This window comes from Triplophysa rosa, unplaced genomic scaffold (genome assembly GCF_024868665.1).
Source record: "Triplophysa rosa unplaced genomic scaffold, Trosa_1v2 scaffold228_ERROPOS374949, whole genome shotgun sequence".
In the NCBI taxonomy this organism is placed as follows: Eukaryota; Metazoa; Chordata; class Actinopteri; order Cypriniformes; family Nemacheilidae; genus Triplophysa; species Triplophysa rosa.
This window is the reverse complement of record NW_026634243.1, coordinates 76,667-94,283: the sequence shown is the minus strand read 5'-3', so window position 1 is coordinate 94,283 and position 17,617 is coordinate 76,667. Positions and strand designations below refer to the sequence as shown.

Genomic DNA, 17,617 nt, shown 5'->3' with positions numbered 1-17,617 from the left:
TTTAAACGAGGTGTTTTGGGCAGGTTTGGATGAGCCTCCGCTTTTAAATAAAACATCTCTTTTGGTTTGAGACTTCAATTTTCAACCCGACAGTGTAATGTCATGTAAGAATTTGTACATACCATGACAATTGCTTCATCCATGATGGATGCAATGTTGTGGTTCTTCTTATGAACTACCACCCATTCCTCTCGCTTCTCATCAAACCTCTGAAGCTTCTTCTTGAGCCGCTGCTTCAGAGGCTGCTCCTTTTTACAATTCAAACAGATCTTCTGTGCACAATATAAAATACACTGACAAAAGGGACAAATCTTTTTTGTAGACCCCCCTGGCATTGTCAGAGAAATAGATAGTTAGACAGACAGATAGATAGATAGGCTGGCTCTTAAAAGTGCCTTTGGGTTCAGTAAATCAGGTGTATATGTTCGGACAGGTGACTTGTTTGACAGGATCTGCAAGTGAGAACAGAAAATGTTATTTATGTAGTGTAGAGTAGTTATGTTAAAATAAGGTTTAAAAAGGGTAACCCCAATAGTGAGAGGTTCCCTTTTTCTTATAAATACTTAAGGTAAATTAATAAAAATGCAAGATTGACCAATTTCCTGTATGACAGTTAAAATGCATATAACATGCGTCTGGGGTTCCTCATCCCAGATTTAAAGGACACTTTATGTGCAGTAACTTTAGGCAAAGTTATATTGTTATTACTGACACATTACAGTGAAGTTGTGGGTGAACCACGATGATCCGAGAGAAAATGTCATCGTCTAGAGCTCACACAATAATGCAATGCTCCATGTTGAGTTACCCTTCAGCTGATATAACTTAAACTACACTTAGCTTTTACTAGTAATCATTAATAGTATGATTATTGTAGTTGATTATTTGATATTTGTATATTTTTTAGGTCCCCTTGTAACAGTTCTTTTGATTTCTCCCAACTTCACTGACTAATTATATATAACAGTTACAATTAAACACACACTGATGAAGGCCCAAATGCATCAGTGTGCAGTGAAGTGAATAAAGGATTTTTAACTTTTTTGGACCAGAAGAAGTGCCTTGAATTTCTTTCTATTAATAGAGTTAGCTTATATTGAAGTTAGCTAGCTCCGTTCAGCAAGCCTAATTTGTTGTTATTGTTATTATTCGCTAATAAGGAGCAAACCAATGGTCGGGTTTAAATTGCTGCTCAAGCATTTAAACCATGTGAGTTTANTTTGTTTATATTAAAGAGACTTTTTCTATTATTAATTTGTTATAAAATCGCAGTTTACTTTTGTTATTTGAAATAAAACATTATTTTATTATGCAAAGAAACGTGAAGCATTTAAGAAGGCATGCAAGGGAAGTTGTTCATTTCTAATTTGTTTCAACTCATTTTTTAAAAATAAATCGTGAATAAATCGCATCGTGAGATCAGAATCGCGCATCGCATCGTGAGCTGAGTGAATCGTTACATCCCTAGTATCCAGTGTTACGTTTATTCTTTAGCATTAGCTAACGCTAGCGCTTTCACCAATAGACCATATGATCATCAGTAGCTGACGTGCTGTGGCTCAATCACATCTGCACTCTTAACGTGATGACAACAAACTGTAGTACCAGTTAAGGTTTAAATCCTTACGTGTAATGAAGTAAATCCATGCTCGGAACATTATTACATCTCTGTGAAGCTTCATAAAACGGGGGACAGCCAAGCCTGACGGAACCACAGTCACGTCTGTATTTAAACGCTGCAGGTCATGACTAAACTAAAGTTTTGTATTATAGCACCATTACATATTTAATATATAGTATTTAAACAATACGATGTATTTCACTAATCTATATTACACGTTAATTCCCCCCAAAACGAGCGCTGGTAAAGCACATTTGCTATGGGTGAATACAACCCGGAAGCTTTCCCGCCCCTGAGACTTTACCGGAAATACGTAGGCAGCACTCTATGCATTGAATGTGTCAAAAGTAGACAGGTTTGTGCGCCGAACGCCGCATGGGGCTTGCCCCTATTGGATGCCGGCGCTCTGACTCACAACGCGGAAGCGCAACTCTGTGTTTACATGCAGAAGACGAAGAAGTGCTCTCCTGAACGTGCTTTTGTGTAAGGAACTAAACTATACATTATACAAATTTATATTATGAACTGAACATTTATGTTTATTTGACTCTTGTCCCGTCTAGTAGTTGTATCTGACTGGTAAGCGGTCGTGTAATAATGTACAGTCGGTCAGAGCGCAGGACACTTCCACAACAGCAGGTGGCAGTATAAAAACAAAAGAACGATCACGTGAACACATCAATAGCGGCGAGAGAGAGCGGAGAAATACAGGCGGACAGCAGCTGCATCTGTGTGTTTTCAGTTTAAAGGTAAGTGTCAACCGAGTCAAAGTTTCTGCCGATTGAATTCGCCCTTTCAAATCTACACGCATGCATGCCGGTAGTAGCTTTAACTGCAGTTTTACTTTCAAGTTCGTAAAGTCAGTGTCATTCTAAAACGTGGAAAAACGCTCAACGTACCTAAACAGCGATCAGTGAACCCCACAATTCTGTCAAACCTTCGTTGTGATTAACACTAGCTGCTGTCAAAAGAACGAGCCCTTATTTTACAGATAAAGTGAATAATTGCACGTTGAGCGTTTTCTTCCCTGTGGAAGTCCATTATAAGCAAACAGCTTGACGTGAATTAATGCATCAAGAAGTGATATTAAAGGAAGACATTTTCTACACAACTTATAAATAAGGCATCCTATGAACAGGCAAACTTTTGAGCCCATGAAATAGTAAGCATGTTGCCTATTTATGTGTGTATTGATAGTCGTGTCTCAGGCTGGAGTTTGTGTGGGCCGCTCATGGGTGCGTCTGTGTGCCGGCACGGGCGCTCGCTCCTGTCTGGCCTGAATCATGGCAGGACCGGACAGAAGGACACTCTGTTGGGTGGCGATGACTCTCTGGACGGGCTGGACAGACAGGAGGACATTGCCCAGTTCCCATATGTGGAGTTCACAGGTCGTGACAGCATCACCTGCCCTACCTGCCAGGGGTCTGGACGCATTCCATCAGGTAGAATCAATCATCTACAATATAGCTTCATATGTGGTATGTGAGGCTTTCTTGGGATTGGCATGCAAATTCTGACATCTAGTATGGTTGTGTAATAAGGTTATCAGTCACTAGACATTCTTTGCTATCAGTTAAGGTGGTGGGGTCATAGAGATATCTGCCTTTTTGATTTCTTTCAGGGCAAGTGAATGAGCTGGTTGCTCTCATCCCCTACAGCGATCAAAGGTTACAGCCCAGGAGAACGTGAGTGTCAATGCTGATGTAATCATCTGGTTTTAAGATAAAGTTGGCAATGTGTCATAACATGTTCATTTTGATTGTTGTTTAGAAATGAGCATCCTTGCAAGTTTCGGGTGTTTTTTTGCACTTTCAAAAAGGCATAGTGAGCGCTTTTCCACCATCCTGCTTAATAGTTCTTGTTGCTTTATCGTTCCACTCCGTGCCGATCCAGGCCAGCCGGTACGTAAATGGTTCATTTTCCACCGCAGGGCTGATAACGGAAATCTTTAGAATGTAAACACAAACGCGTCACAAGTTGCCTTGGTAACACAAGAGACTGAGCTATAACGTCTCTGCACGCATTCTATTAGCACGATTCAGCACAAGCCAAAAATTCCGAGCCGAGAACAGTTTGTAATTGTGCCGTGTCGAGCCAGGCTCACGTGGAAACAATTCAATTCAATTCAATTTTATTTATATAGCGCTTTTCACAATGTGCATTGTTCCAAAGCAGCTTTACAGGAGCAAATAAGAAAAACACAGAAAGGTAAAACACAGCACAGTGCATGGTGTTTATAGACCAAGCAAGATCATTATAATAAATAATATCTAATAAATAAATAAATAAATAAATAAATAAATGCAGTCTCCCGGTGAGCAAGCCAACACTGCACTGCTCTGCTGTGGCGAGGAACCCAAACTCCAATGCTGAATAATGGAGAAAAAAAAACCTCGGGAGAAACCAGGCTCAGCCGGGAGGGCCAGATCTCCTCTGACGTGTCATAGCTGCACTCAGTGACCCCGACCAAAGCCACCGAGCAACGTCCACGAAGAACAGGGAGAGCCCACGAGCCGCGACCCAGGAAGCCCCACCCGCCGAAACCGTGCAGGTCCAACCCGGTCTCATTCCGCGATCAACAACAGACAACAGAGGAACAACCAGGGAAAAGTAGTAATGGCATAATTAACTTTATTCCTCTGTTGTCCGACATCGACCACAAAACAAGACCAACCAGACCAGATCCACACAGTCCCAACAAATGAAACGCCCCGAACCACAACCAACAAGCCCCCCCACTCCCTACAACACCCACCCAGCTACCTCCAATCAAAGTCACTGAGTGCAGCCATAACTTCAAACTGCTGTCGTGTGATGTAAGTTTAGCATTAAATACCAAGTATTGTAAATTTAGCATTTATGTGACAGGTAGTCCGTCTTTGCTCTCGGTTGGGGATGGAATTGTCTGAGCTGGGCCGGCCAGATGGTCGCCTTTTTCTTGGGTGGTGATGGAATTGCCTTGGATGGAGCTGGATGGTCAGTCAGTCCGCAGGCTCTCGCAGGAGGATGGCACGGGATTTTCCGATGTAGCTGGCGTAATCTCTAGTTGTGGATGGGCATATGACGTTCATCTGGGCCTGGCGGAATCTCTCCCTACCTCGGGATGGGCATCCCGAGGCGAGGGCAGAAACAGAAAGAGAATAATTAGCGTAGCTGCTGTTCATTAGCTATGTATTAGTGAATGCTTGGCTGAAAAGATGTGTCTTTAATCTAGATTTAAATTGGGAGAGTGTGTCTGACCCTCGAATAGTATCGGGGAGGCTATTCCAGAGTTTAGGTGCTACGTATGAGAAAGCTCTACCCCCTTTGGTGGATTTAGTTATTCTAGGTGTTATCAAAAGTCTGGAGTTTTGAGATCTTAGAGAGCGTGATGGGTTGTAGTGTGGTAGAAGCTCTGTTATGTAGGTAGGGGCTAAACCGTTTAAGGCTTTATAAGTAATTAAAAGAACTTTAAAGTCAATACGATACTTAATGGGTAACCAGTGAAGGGTTGATAACATTGGGGTTATGTGATCGTATTTTCTGGACCTGGTTAGAACTCTGGCAGCTGCATTCTGAACTAACTGTAGTTTGTTTATTGATGCTGCAGGACAACCACTAAGCAGTGCATTACAGTAGTCAAGTCTTGAGGTCACAAATGCATGAATAAGCTTCTCTGCGTCAGCCACACATAAAATATTTCGCAATTTGGCAACATTTCTAAGGTGGAAGAAGGCTGTTTTTGTGACATTTGAGATGTGATTTTTAAATGACAGGTTGCTGTCTAATATAACGCCAAGGTCTTTAACTGTATTTGTTGGAGTAACAGTGCAGCCTTCAATTTGCAGGTCATAATCCGAAATATTCTGCTCACGTGTCTTTGGTCCGATAAGTAATATTTCTGTTTTATTAGAATTTAAAAGAAGGAAATTACAAGTCATCCAATGCTTTATATCGTCGATGCACTCTGCCAATTTGGATAGTTGGAAGGAATCATCTGGTCTTGATGAGATATATAGCTGAGTATCATCTGCATAACAGTGGAAGCTAATTCCATGTTTTCTAATAATGTTTCCAAGGGGCAGCATGTATATGGAGAATAGCAAGGGTCCTAAAACCGATCCCTGAGGTAATCCATAATTTACTTGCGTTAGATTTGATGATGATGAAACATAACTGTAACCGTTCCCGACCGTGCTTAGAACGGATCAGCGCTCAATGTTAAAGAGATAGTCCACCCAAAAATACAAATTTCTGTCATGATTTTCTCCCCCCTTCATGTTCTTTTAAACCTGTATACATTTCTTTGTGTGGTTGAACACAAAGAAAGATATTTGGATGAATGTTAGCAACTGAGATTTCTGGGGCACCATTGACTACCATAGTAGGAAAAATTATAGTATTTATTTTTTGTTCTGTTAAACACAAAATAAGATATTTTTAGGAATTTAGGAAAACAAACAGTTTTGGGGCACCTTTGACTACCACTTTTTGACTACCCTAGAAATCTCAGCTGCTAACATTCTTCTAAATATCTTTCTTTGTGTTCACCAGAACGAAGAAATTTATACAGGTTTTAAACATCCCGAGGGTGAGTAAATGATGACAGAATTCATTTCTGGGTGGACTATCCCTTTAATAAAATGTAATATTTATTTATTCCGTTAATTGTGTGTATGTTTTATCATGCTTTACCCAGACATCAGTATGGTAATGATTGTGCAACGCTGTTTGCAGGAAGTCGTATGTGGTACTGTCAGTGATTCTGTGCCTCCTGGCATCATCACTGGTGGCCTTCTTCATGTTTCCTCGTCCTATGCTGGTCGTCGACGATGGCATTCGCTCCGTGACCGTGCACTTTGACCGAAACAACAGCAAAGTGCTCATCAACATGACGGTGATCTGCTTTGTTACTTATATGAGTTCTTTTAAAACCTTGTTGTTCATAGTCTTTCATCAGAAGACATAACATATTCAGCTTCTATAAAAACATTTCTCTAATCACGTAACCAAGGCTGTTTGGGTGCAGAAACATATTATATAATACTGTTTATTAATATAATATTGTTCTATTAAAAAGCCCCTAAAACATAACTTAAAAAAACAAGCAAATTAGATAAATGAATGCTTGAAACTCTTCTTACCCTACCCCGATTCACAAAGCTTTTCTATCCTTATAATAATGATTTGTACAATGACCTCTTGGTTACATTTTTGTGGGGGGAATGAGTAACCTGCAATTTTGTTTCAGAGATAGCGATAGCGAGGCGAAAGTGACGCAGCTTTGATAACATAAAATTAATCCTAATTGCTTTTGCCTTGATGTTATAAAACCGCAGATGCTAAATACGCTCTGTTCTGACTGTGATTTAACAGAGCTCCCTAAACTTCACCAACTCAAACTTCTTCACGATGTGGGTGGACAGTGTCAGCTGTCAGGTGCTTTACATGAAGACCGTCATTGGATCACAACAGCTTGACAATGTCATCCACATTCAGCCTCTCAGCCAGAGACGGGTATGATTCGCTCACCATCCAGTGTAGATTTCATCCTTTGGTATACGTCAGTTTTGTAACGTGTTTTTAAATGCAGGTCAACTTCACTGTTAGCATGGAAATTGGTGGAAGCCTGTCGTATGTTTAGTGAGTATCACTTTGTTCAGAATGTGTTCTTGTTTTGAAAGCAATAATACTGTGATCATGTTTTTGCTGTTTAAGGGGTCATATGGCACGAATACGTGTTTTTCTGTGTCTTTGGTGTGTTATAAGTTGCTCATGCATGTATTAGACATGTAAAATTGCATAAATTAAAGTTTCTGAACAAAAGATGCATTCTATCTAAAAGCGAATGCTCACCCAGACCTGCCTGAAACGCCTCGTGTAACCACACCCCCACAAATCCACGTCATTTGGTGGTATGATTTGACTAAGACTGCCCAAATGTATACTCGAGTAAGGTGGACATACCTGTCACTACAATTGAAGAGGAACCTGATGTTCCAAATATGGTAAGAGTTGTTACATTTCAGTCACACTTGCAGTATTCGACCAATCACTACGCACTGGTTAACTGGCCAATCATAGCACACCTCGCTTTTCAGAGCCATGAGCTTTGTAAAAAATCTGCGTGTTTCAGAGAGGCGGGGCAAAGAGAAGATACAAACATGCACGGTATGTGGAAAAAACAGCGTTTTTTAACCTTAAATCGTGTATACACATTGCATTACATATAAAACAAACGATAATATTCGTTTTAGCCGTGTCATATGACCGCTTTAAGCATGACTTTTTTTTTTTCATCCAATGAATCATATATTACCATTTGGGCACTTAAAACACTTGAAATGTATCATTTAATAAATCGCATTAGACGGTAAATGTAAAAAAGTTGATATCTTAAATACATCAGATCAAAGATATTACAAGCACACTTTTAATAAAACCAAGATGGCACTTTGGCTTATATTTGCTGTCTAATGTCATGCAGTCAAATAAATTTAGGGGCATTTGAGTTCATCCATTTACACTTTTGTTTGTTATTTCCAGTGCCTTTTGCAGTATGGCCAGCATCAAGGTCCACAACATTGTGGTTTTCATGCAGTAAGTTTGACCTTTTAGTCGCCTTCCATTACTACCCTTTCACTTCCTTTATTGTGTTCTGTTGTAATCCGAAACAGTAAAATATTGAAAAGACCTGAAACCTTAGGACAGTTTTAGCAGTTGTTGTGAAACAGTACATACAGCATCACGGCTTAAAACTCCTCTCTGACCGTCCTTCTCATCTACCACAGGACCTCAGTGAAAACCTCGTACATGGTGCGGAGCGCGCAGAACACACTGGAAGCTTACCGCTACATTGACTGCGGTGCCAACACCTCCGTCCACCAGCCCTCAGGAATAACGTGGTCTAAACCTCACCTCCCTCACAATGAAAAACTGCTCCGCTGAAACGTCAGCCCACGGATGCTTGGGTTGTTCACGATGGCACTACTTGGCATCACTTTTGACAGATCTGCTGTGGTAGTGATTTATTAAGGGAATTATTTAATGTTGCTGTGATTTCAGCGTGAAAGTAATGTTGGGTTTTTTAATGCCAGGTGCACTGTTCTAGACATCGGAGTTTGTATCTGGTGTAAGAAATCAGTTTTGAAAAAACATACTTAGAAAAAAAAGTTGATTAGGTCCTATGCAAATTCACCCCATTGTGTTTTGTTTGTGGTTTGTTTACTTTAATGGCAAAGATGTCTTATTTTTATGAGTGCATTCTGTGTTCGTGTTTCATTCAGCTCAGTCAATACTTGAATCTATCAGTGAAAAAAGCACATAGAATAAGCATATTTATAATATCGAGGTTGAACAACGTAGACCTGTTCTGAGTGTTTCTGCTTGAAAAAGTACAAAAGATTTCAGTCAGACGGCTAACACTGTGCACGAGGTGACTTGCAATCGAGCGAATATTATTTTGGCTCTGTGATGCCATGAGAACTAAAATAAGGGCATTTAACTAATAACTGTGTTTATGTGCAATATGTTTTCAGAGTTGAATTAGGACCATAATGTACCAAGTTCAAGCTCTTTTAATGTAATGAAAATGACTCATTTGAATCCTTCGCAAACATAAGCATTTTGTATCATGTGGGCTTTGGTGTTTTAAAAACGGATTTTGGTCCAAACATGATTTGGTTAAATGATTATTTTTATATTAAAACTCCTCAACTTTAATTGCAGTGAAATGTAAGAAGTTTTCTCTAAGAAAACTGAGAGAAATAAGTTGATATAATGTTTTACGCATGACGTTTGTAGAGATAATTAAAAGCATTTTTGTCATTAAAATGAGTCATTTTGTAATGTCTTTTTTCAATTTCTTGTCCATGTCTTGTAATGCAGAAAAGCGCCCAAGCTCCACCCTTTGTATTATACAAGCTGCAGACATGGCAAGAATTTCAGCACGCAATAGCATCTTTAGGAAAATCTGCAACTACCACCAAACAGTTTATCTGCAATGTCATGACTGTAAATATTTAAAGGTTTAAAAAAAATTTGCCCCCATTCACTTTCCATAGAAATGATTACTCCTCCTATGGAAAGACAATGGGAGCAAATTTTGAAGTGTACTACTCCTTTAATGTAAACATATTTGACCTATGAATTCATCCCGCTCTCACTCAAACGCTGAAGCAACGGAAGATCTCTAGGGTCTCATTATTTCCTCATACTGTATGCCTGATGTTCTTAATAATTTACTCCGTACACAGGTTATTTACGTCTGAAGATACTCGGTGCAGAATGCTGCTGGAATCAGTATGGTTTCAGGAGGCAGGGCTACTGAACCAGTCGAAGAATAGTTTCCCTTTTTTCTCACCAAATCGTACGCAGTGTCTTTTTCTCCACGTGATTTAGCTCAGGGGTGAATAATAATTATTTCATGTTTGGGAGTGAATTTTCCTGTTGCTGGATGCAAAATGAGTGAAGTTGTGGTGAGTGGGGTGAGAAGGTTGAGCACTATCTCAGAGAAGGACGTGGACCCTGGTGATGAGCTCCAGTCTTCAGGAGAGAGTGAATGGAGAGGATCGGTCGCGTCGCTCTGCTCGTGTGGAAAGCCCAGTGTGGACAGCAGCACGCTCGCATCATTTGAGTCCTATCAGCCTGATGCTGCAGGTACTGCACTTTATTCATATAGTGTATACTTTTGTTGCAGTATTAGTAGTAGTGGCTGCTAAAGAAATCTCATGCGACAGGTATTTTATTTGGGGGTTGGTAAAAAGTTTAAGAAAAATGTAAACACTTCTCGTTCAGTAACATTACCGTTTTTGCCAACATATAGACTAACAATGAACAACAGATGTTTACAGTGTTTATTTATCTTTGTTAATGTTTATGTTAGTTAATATTAATACAGCTGTTCATTGTTTGTTCATGTTAGTTCACTGTGCTTAGCAAATTTGAACAAATACAGCAACATTGTATTAGTTCATATTTGAGATGAATCGATATTAAATTTCTCCACAGTTATTCAGAGTGGATTCTGGAGATTAAAATAATGTTCCTTTTCTTTCTGAATGTTATTCATTCATATAATGACTATATCAATACTGAACATCAAACTGGTGATGTTTCTTAACATTTTCATATCGGCCAATAGCTGATATTGTAAAGCAGTATACGCTCTTATCGATATATACCGATTATTGGCCCATGTATCGGTACATCTCTAGATATTAATAATATAGATCAATATTATTCAGTGCGGATGAATATTCTTAATGCTTAGTTCATCTTATCTAAGGTGGGTACCTGTTAAAAATGTAATCTTATTGGAAAGTGTTACTACAAAAATAAAAATATAAAATTAAAAACCGTAGCCATCTTTTCTGAAGTGGGAGGACAGAGATGTCAAGTGCCCTATTAAGTGCAGGGGGTGCTTTACATTACATGCAAGTACATGCCTCCTCGCATATTCTACGCCCATGCAAACACCTATTTTAAATCTCAAAAATAGTCATTTTTGTAAATCGTATCCTTAACATTTAAATTTGATTAGCTATAAGAATATAATAGTTGCTGGGTACAAACAAATATAATAAAACACACCATATTCGCAGCCACTTGAAGTTAAACTGAAACTCCAATTATCACGTGTTAAAGTTTAAATGGGACACAAGTTAAGTACAATATTTGTTGCCTAACACGGTGGTTTGATGTTTTTTTGTGTTCACTATATTGTGTTTCTTATTTTTTTTGTTTACATTTTTTGTAACCTATACCCTTACCCGTCATTCCAACTTCCCTCTTATATTGTACAATGAAGTAAAAACCATATGATAAGGTACAGCTACACTGTAATAACCAATTGCCGCAAAAATCGGTTGCTGTTTAAAAGTATATTACGTTTAATTTCTGTTGTCCAGGCTCAGATATCATTGTGAACGCATTGTGTGTGCTTTTAAGAGCACTTACATCAACACTTTATGCTAAGACGCATTCCCTGAGTGACAGAACGGCTTACAGACCGCCATGTTTTTCTGCCGATATATTGAAGACTTGTGCTCATTCCACGCTGAAGCTATATTTGGTCAGCTGTTTCTATGCATATTGAATTAGTTCACCGGGGGAATATTTCTGCTCATAACTCGAACACATACACACAGCTCTAATGTCATTACACGCCTAGAGAGAGATTTCCCGGCCATATGTGACATTAGTTCTGTAATGCTCTGCTAAGTGGCGAGATGGCCTCGTGTGTCTTTTGCCAAACTCGATATTATAATTCTAGGGAATTGTGTGGCGATTAAAGGCTGAGATGTTTGTGGCTTTGGAACGGTTGGATGATTGGGGCCATTTTCACTGGGATTAGAGCATCATAAGGTTGCCTGCACTTAAGCGGGTGCACGGAAGTCTGCAAAACTAAATAATGTATGTGAGAAGCGTTCAGATGAGTGATGTTCTGATGGCAGTAACACTTCACTCGCACTTTCACGCATTAATTCACATCGATCGACCACTAGAATGGGATTTTCCGCTACTCTCTGTGATGTGTTATGAGTGTAATTACATTTCTTGAATTTCACAGAACATAGTGGTTACTGTTCTTTCACAAATAGGTAACACCCAGAGATTACCCTGCTATAAAATATTTCTATGACATCACGTTTATTACATCATGCAGTCGGAATATTGCGATGTGTCTGACTGGCTGTTTTTTTGTTGCTCTTTTTTTTACGCATGCAGACGATTGTGCAACCCTGCTCCTGGCGTGTCTCTACTGCCGCTTCTGTGACATCATGACCCTGCTGCCGGATGCTTGTGAGAGGGGCTTTAACCGTTGCTTCCCCTCTTACAAGTATTTCAACGCCACCAACGAGCAGAACAAAGCCAAAGACTGCTGCAGCTGTAATGTGGATTTTGACTGCGGTCTAATGAACTCCTGCCACGAGACCAGCGAGTTACTCGAGCTGGCTATGGAGATATCAGAAGTCTGCTACCGCTAACAGTCTGAACTGTCTGAGATTGTCAGTGTTTGATTCCTAAACAGATTAAGCCTTCTCTGAGCTTAAAGTGCAGGTGCAGGAGGCCAAGAAATGTAGTGTAAAAGGTGTCGACAAAGCAAACACACAATGAGTGTTTTTACACAACAAACGCATGCAACGTCAAACGTGATTTGCTTGTTGTCATATGTTTAAGCAGATGAATGCAGCTAAATACACTCTTAAAAATAAAGGTGACATACAAGAACACTTTTTTGTCTACACTCTTAAAAAAGGTGCTTCAAAAGGTTCTTCGATGCCATAAAAGAACCATTAACATCTGAAGAACCTTTCTGTTTAAAAAAAGGTTCTTTGTGGTGAAAAAAGGTTCTTAGGATTATAAAAAAGTAAGAAAGAGATGGTTCTTTAAAGAACCTTGGACTGAATGGTTCTTTGTGGATCCAAAAATGGTTCTTCTATGGCATCGCTGTGAAGAACCTTTTAAGCACCTTTACTTTTAACAGTGTAAATGGTTTCATTAAGAACCTTAAACATCTGAAGAACCTTTCTGTTTCAAAAAAGGTTCTTTGTGGCAAAAAAAGGTTCTTCAGATTATAAAAAGCAAGAAAGAGGTGGTTCTTTAAAGAACCTTTGACTGAATAGTTCTTTGGGAAACCAAAAATGGTTCTTCTATGGCATCGCTGTGAAGAACCTTTTGAGCACCTTTATTTTTAAGAGTGTAATATTTGTTGATATGTCTTATAACATCAATTATCAATTAATATTAAATATTACAGATATGAAATATCGATTACACAATCTTACAAAATGAATAACAGCCATGTTCATTTTCAGTTAGGTTAGCCTTGTCTACTCAACTGCTTCATGTAACATTGAGGATACATTTGCAAAATGTGTTTGTACCTTTACAACAAGTTTGGAAAACAATAAAGTCAAATTCAAGCTATTTCAAAATGGTATGGACTTGTTTGTACTACAGGTTTTTATCACCCCCATCTGGAGGCAAAATCATGTTGTGGATAAAACCGGCACTGTCACTAACATGTCCCAAAGCTTGACAGACTCATGACATCAAACTTCAAGTTCTGCTTAATATTAATATAATGTATTATAATTAGGGCTGTCAACGTTAACGCGTTAACGCATGCGATTAATTTTTTCAAATTAACGCGTGAAAAATATTTAACGCAATTAACGCAGCATCCGTTTGTTTTGACATTCTTTGTCTAGCGTTACATTATGTAATCACGCTCTTCTTCGTGTACAGGCTTTTAAACCACTTAAGTGCGATTTTAAACAGTTGCTTTGACGCGTTCAATGAAGATAGACAGCTTCTAAACTGTGGGACGCGGCAAAACGCAACGCGAGGTCCAGTCTGGTGTAAACAGTCATAGGCTGAAGGCTGCGTCGGTGTGTCGGTACACGATCCGGGATGCCTGCACGATCCGTTCTGCGCATGCGCATAATGACGTAGTAAACAACGTCACGGTTTCCCTACACTATTGGTATCAACCCTGATAGCGCACATACATCTGGTTTACGTCTATTTGACGTCTGCATTTACATCTGCAAGACATCTACAATACATAGTTTGCTCATCTGCAATACGTCTCGGAGATGTCTGCTGTCAGACTTCATATAGACATCTAGAAGATGTCTGTAAGATGTTTATGATTTAGAATGGATGTACAACAGCTCTTTCTAAGATGTTTAGCAGATGTTTTTAAGCAGCAGATCTCCAGATCTTTAGCAGACGTATTACAGACGTTCAGACGTCTCCGAGACGTATTGCAGATGAGCAAACTATGTATTGCAGATGTCTTGCAGATGTAAATGCAGACGTCAAATAGACGTAAACCAGATGGATTGTGCTATCTGTGAAGCATGCGATGAAACACTTGACGGCCAGACGGCACAACTGGCGGCATATTTTTGTAGGCTACGTTGTGTTTTTCATTTAACAGTTCATGGCGGGTCTATTTTGATGTTTTAAAATGTAGCTTACGCTATGCATTACGATGTGTTTACGTGGTTGCCAATCCAAAATAATAAAGGAGTTGTTACATGAACATTGTTGGACTTTAAAGGCAGTCCTGCATGTTCAGAAATTTGAAGAGACAATTTGCTCAAAAGTAATATGAGGTTTTATTATCAGATGTGAAAAGCTGTAACAAAGCTTTGGGTTGTCAGACGACCTCCTAAAAACCAACAACCCAAAATATTCAAATACACCCATATTTATAAAGTATGTGACGTCGCTCGTATCTTCTGACTCCTCCTCTGCTTTTTGCTCCCTTTCCACCAATCACCGTGAAGTCCTTTTTCTTAGTTCCTGTAAAATAACATTTCAAAACGTATATCCTGTGGTCAATCGCCAGTCCTGAGGAATGTTCTCCAGGACAGTTTCTTTTTGGGGAGCGGTCTCCTAAAAACAGTTCCCTGTGGCCGGACAACATACCAACATTCTTAACATTCTTTTAGTAAAAAGAAAACACTTAATCATCTAATGTTTTTAATTATATAGCGTTGTTTCTTAATCCTATGATTCATTAAAACACATCACAACTCATGATTATACTTAGAACATATGCAGTGGATTGATTCATAACATTTATTTTTCTTTGTGACTCTTTATTTAGTATGTGTGTGTGTTTATCTAGATAATTTACGACTCCAACCCCCAACTTTCTCTGTTTTCTTTGTTTGCCCCAGTAACTTTCCACTGAGTGAAATAGAAAGCACATGACCAAAACACACAGCTTAATGAAACAAATGAAAGAAAACACTTATTGATTATATTGATATTTAAATCATACTTTTATCTAAAAAATATTCCCACAACATACACGATTTTGGTTACATGTGGAATAAAGTCTGAGTCTTGAGAGTCTGTCACTGCAAACCTTCAGTTTCCTCCATACTCCCCTTTGCGATTCATTGCTGCATGGCATTAGGCCTACTTAACTTGCTGTGTTTCGATCTGAGGTCAGTAGTATTGTCAAAGACGGTTTTTATTAAAAGCTGCTAATATTAGTTAACTTAAATCGACTCGTTTTGTATTAGTATGGGTCTATATATAGGCTAATATATCTATCTATATAATCTAAATGAGGAATAATCCCTGCTGTTTACAGAACACAATAAGGAACATAATATGCATTTCTGCCTAGACTATCTGCACTTACATGAAGAAAGAACTACAAACAAGTCTGGGGAAACGTTACAGAGTATTTCAACGCATAGTGTGCACACAGAAGTGACATGAGACCAGAGGTGGACAGTAGTGAAAGTCGCGGTACAAAGGTGCTCAAGCGTGGAACAGATCGTGCAGTGTCGTCGCTAAACAGAATTATCTACTACGTCATTATGCGCATGCGCGGACGGATCGTGCAGGCATCCCGGATCGTGTACCGACACGGTGAATCTCTGTCAGACAGCGCATCCGTGTTAAGTTCTCTTTCGTGCTTGAATGGATAAAACCATACAAGATTATGTCATTAAGCCCGTTTTGTCTAGCATTTTCTTAAGCAAGACTTCAAAGTGTAAAATAAAATCTTAAATGAATGCAAAGAATTGTGTAAATGGGAGTGCGGTGACGGTCAGATCTGCGTACTGAGACAGCTCTTAAAGGGGCCGCGCTCTTAAACGTGCTGCTGTGACTCCTGTCACAAATGTTAATCAAAGAACAAAATAAAAGAAGAAATCAATGTGATTTTGTAGCTTTAATGAGAATTCTTCTGAATTTAATTTATAATTTAGCATTAAAGACTGTAAAGTGTTTGAGAACTTCCTTCAATTTCTGTATATTTCATGATAGCTCTCAATTATATTGTTGAATGGCTATAATTAATGTTAAAATAATCAATTTAATAGAGACATCAGTTACAGTACTAATATCAAAATGTTTTCTTTCATTCATAAAATGACGCTGTTAAAGAAATATGTTGTTTCTACTTCAATTTGAAGATTAAATGTGAAATTATTAAAATGTTAAAGTATATTTTAAAATATTATTGTTATGTGCGATTAATCGTGATTAATCACAGAAAATCTGTGATTAATCCGATTAATTTTTTTAATCGATTGACAGCACTAATTATAATAATATGTTTCCCACACTGGTCTATTATGTAAAACAATAAGGGATAATATACATCTCTAGCCAGTTGTAACTGTAGAATAAACCTAGACAAGGTGATCAAGACTGGATGTGGAACAGAGGGGTCTTGGATCACTCCGAAAGGGTCTATTTTGGCTGTATTATCCCATGAATTATGCAGTTATAATTGCCATATGAGTAAATTATTGGATAGGAAAATGTATTTGATCTTATTTGTAACAAATACAATCCTCACAAGATATAGAATAATCATTCGTAAATATCAACTCAAGTGGACAATTCCAGAACCAAAGGTTTTCACCATACTTATTGGTCAGATATCAATATTTGGTGGTTTAAATACCCATGTGAAAAAGGTTTTTAAGTTTTTAAAGCATTATTTATGTTTTTCGAGCATCGTTTTCCATAGTCAGGTAAGTGAATTGTCACATTCATAACAGTATATTTCTTGCAAATGAAAATGAAAGAACTATTTTGTGCCATCCCTTCTCCACGTGTTGGGTATTATTGCTGTAGGTTTGTACATTTTAATTCACAGAAATCCTACAAAGTATGTTATCTCTCAAAAACAGGCAAATCTAAACAGAGGATTCAATATATTAGTAATAAATACATTCTCTGGGTGCTCATATTTCAAGTGGTGACTTAAAATTCCAGAAAGCTGGAATTGCCCATATTGGAATTGCATATTTATAATTCATTTATGTATAATATTAAACTGCACTGGTCAAGATGACCCCCAGAACCCTGGATGAGTGCTGTGTTACCTTTTCTGGATGTTATCAGGGAATAATTACCTTGGAATGTCCCAACTGACCAATCAGAATCAAGTATTCCAGAGCGCAGTGAACAGTAATAATGATCCGTAATGTATTCAGTTCATTTTGGTAAAAATAATGTCAACTTTACATG

At 38.5% G+C, this 17,617-nt stretch overlaps 2 protein-coding genes across 4 annotated transcripts; both read left to right on the top strand.

Moving 5' to 3' along the window:
* Positions 1-1,248: 1,248 nt before the first annotated feature.
* tmem106c (transmembrane protein 106C) lies at positions 1,249-9,430 on the top strand. 3 transcript variants are annotated; one of them, XM_057327396.1, is made up of 9 exons: positions 1,249-2,104; positions 2,188-2,370; positions 2,819-3,063; positions 3,243-3,306; positions 6,338-6,497; positions 6,977-7,117; positions 7,194-7,243; positions 8,147-8,200; positions 8,392-9,430. In XM_057327396.1, the coding sequence occupies exons 3-9, from the start codon at positions 2,853-2,855 to the stop codon at positions 8,546-8,548; spliced, it is 837 nt and encodes a 278-aa protein (XP_057183379.1). In that variant the 5' UTR covers positions 1,249-2,104; positions 2,188-2,370; positions 2,819-2,852; the 3' UTR covers positions 8,549-9,430. The 3 variants fall into 3 exon arrangements, with proteins under 3 accessions (XP_057183379.1, XP_057183377.1, XP_057183378.1); XM_057327394.1 differs by having other exon boundaries at positions 2,185-2,370; XM_057327395.1 differs by having other exon boundaries at positions 1,249-2,370.
* Positions 9,431-9,982: 552 nt separating this feature from the next.
* LOC130550052 (myoD family inhibitor domain-containing protein 2-like) lies at positions 9,983-13,289 on the top strand. The gene is made up of 2 exons (XM_057327393.1): positions 9,983-10,258; positions 12,329-13,289. Exons 1-2 carry the CDS (start codon positions 10,063-10,065, stop codon positions 12,586-12,588), a joined length of 456 nt encoding a protein of 151 aa, XP_057183376.1. The 5' UTR covers positions 9,983-10,062; the 3' UTR covers positions 12,589-13,289.
* Positions 13,290-17,617: the final 4,328 nt, after the last annotated feature.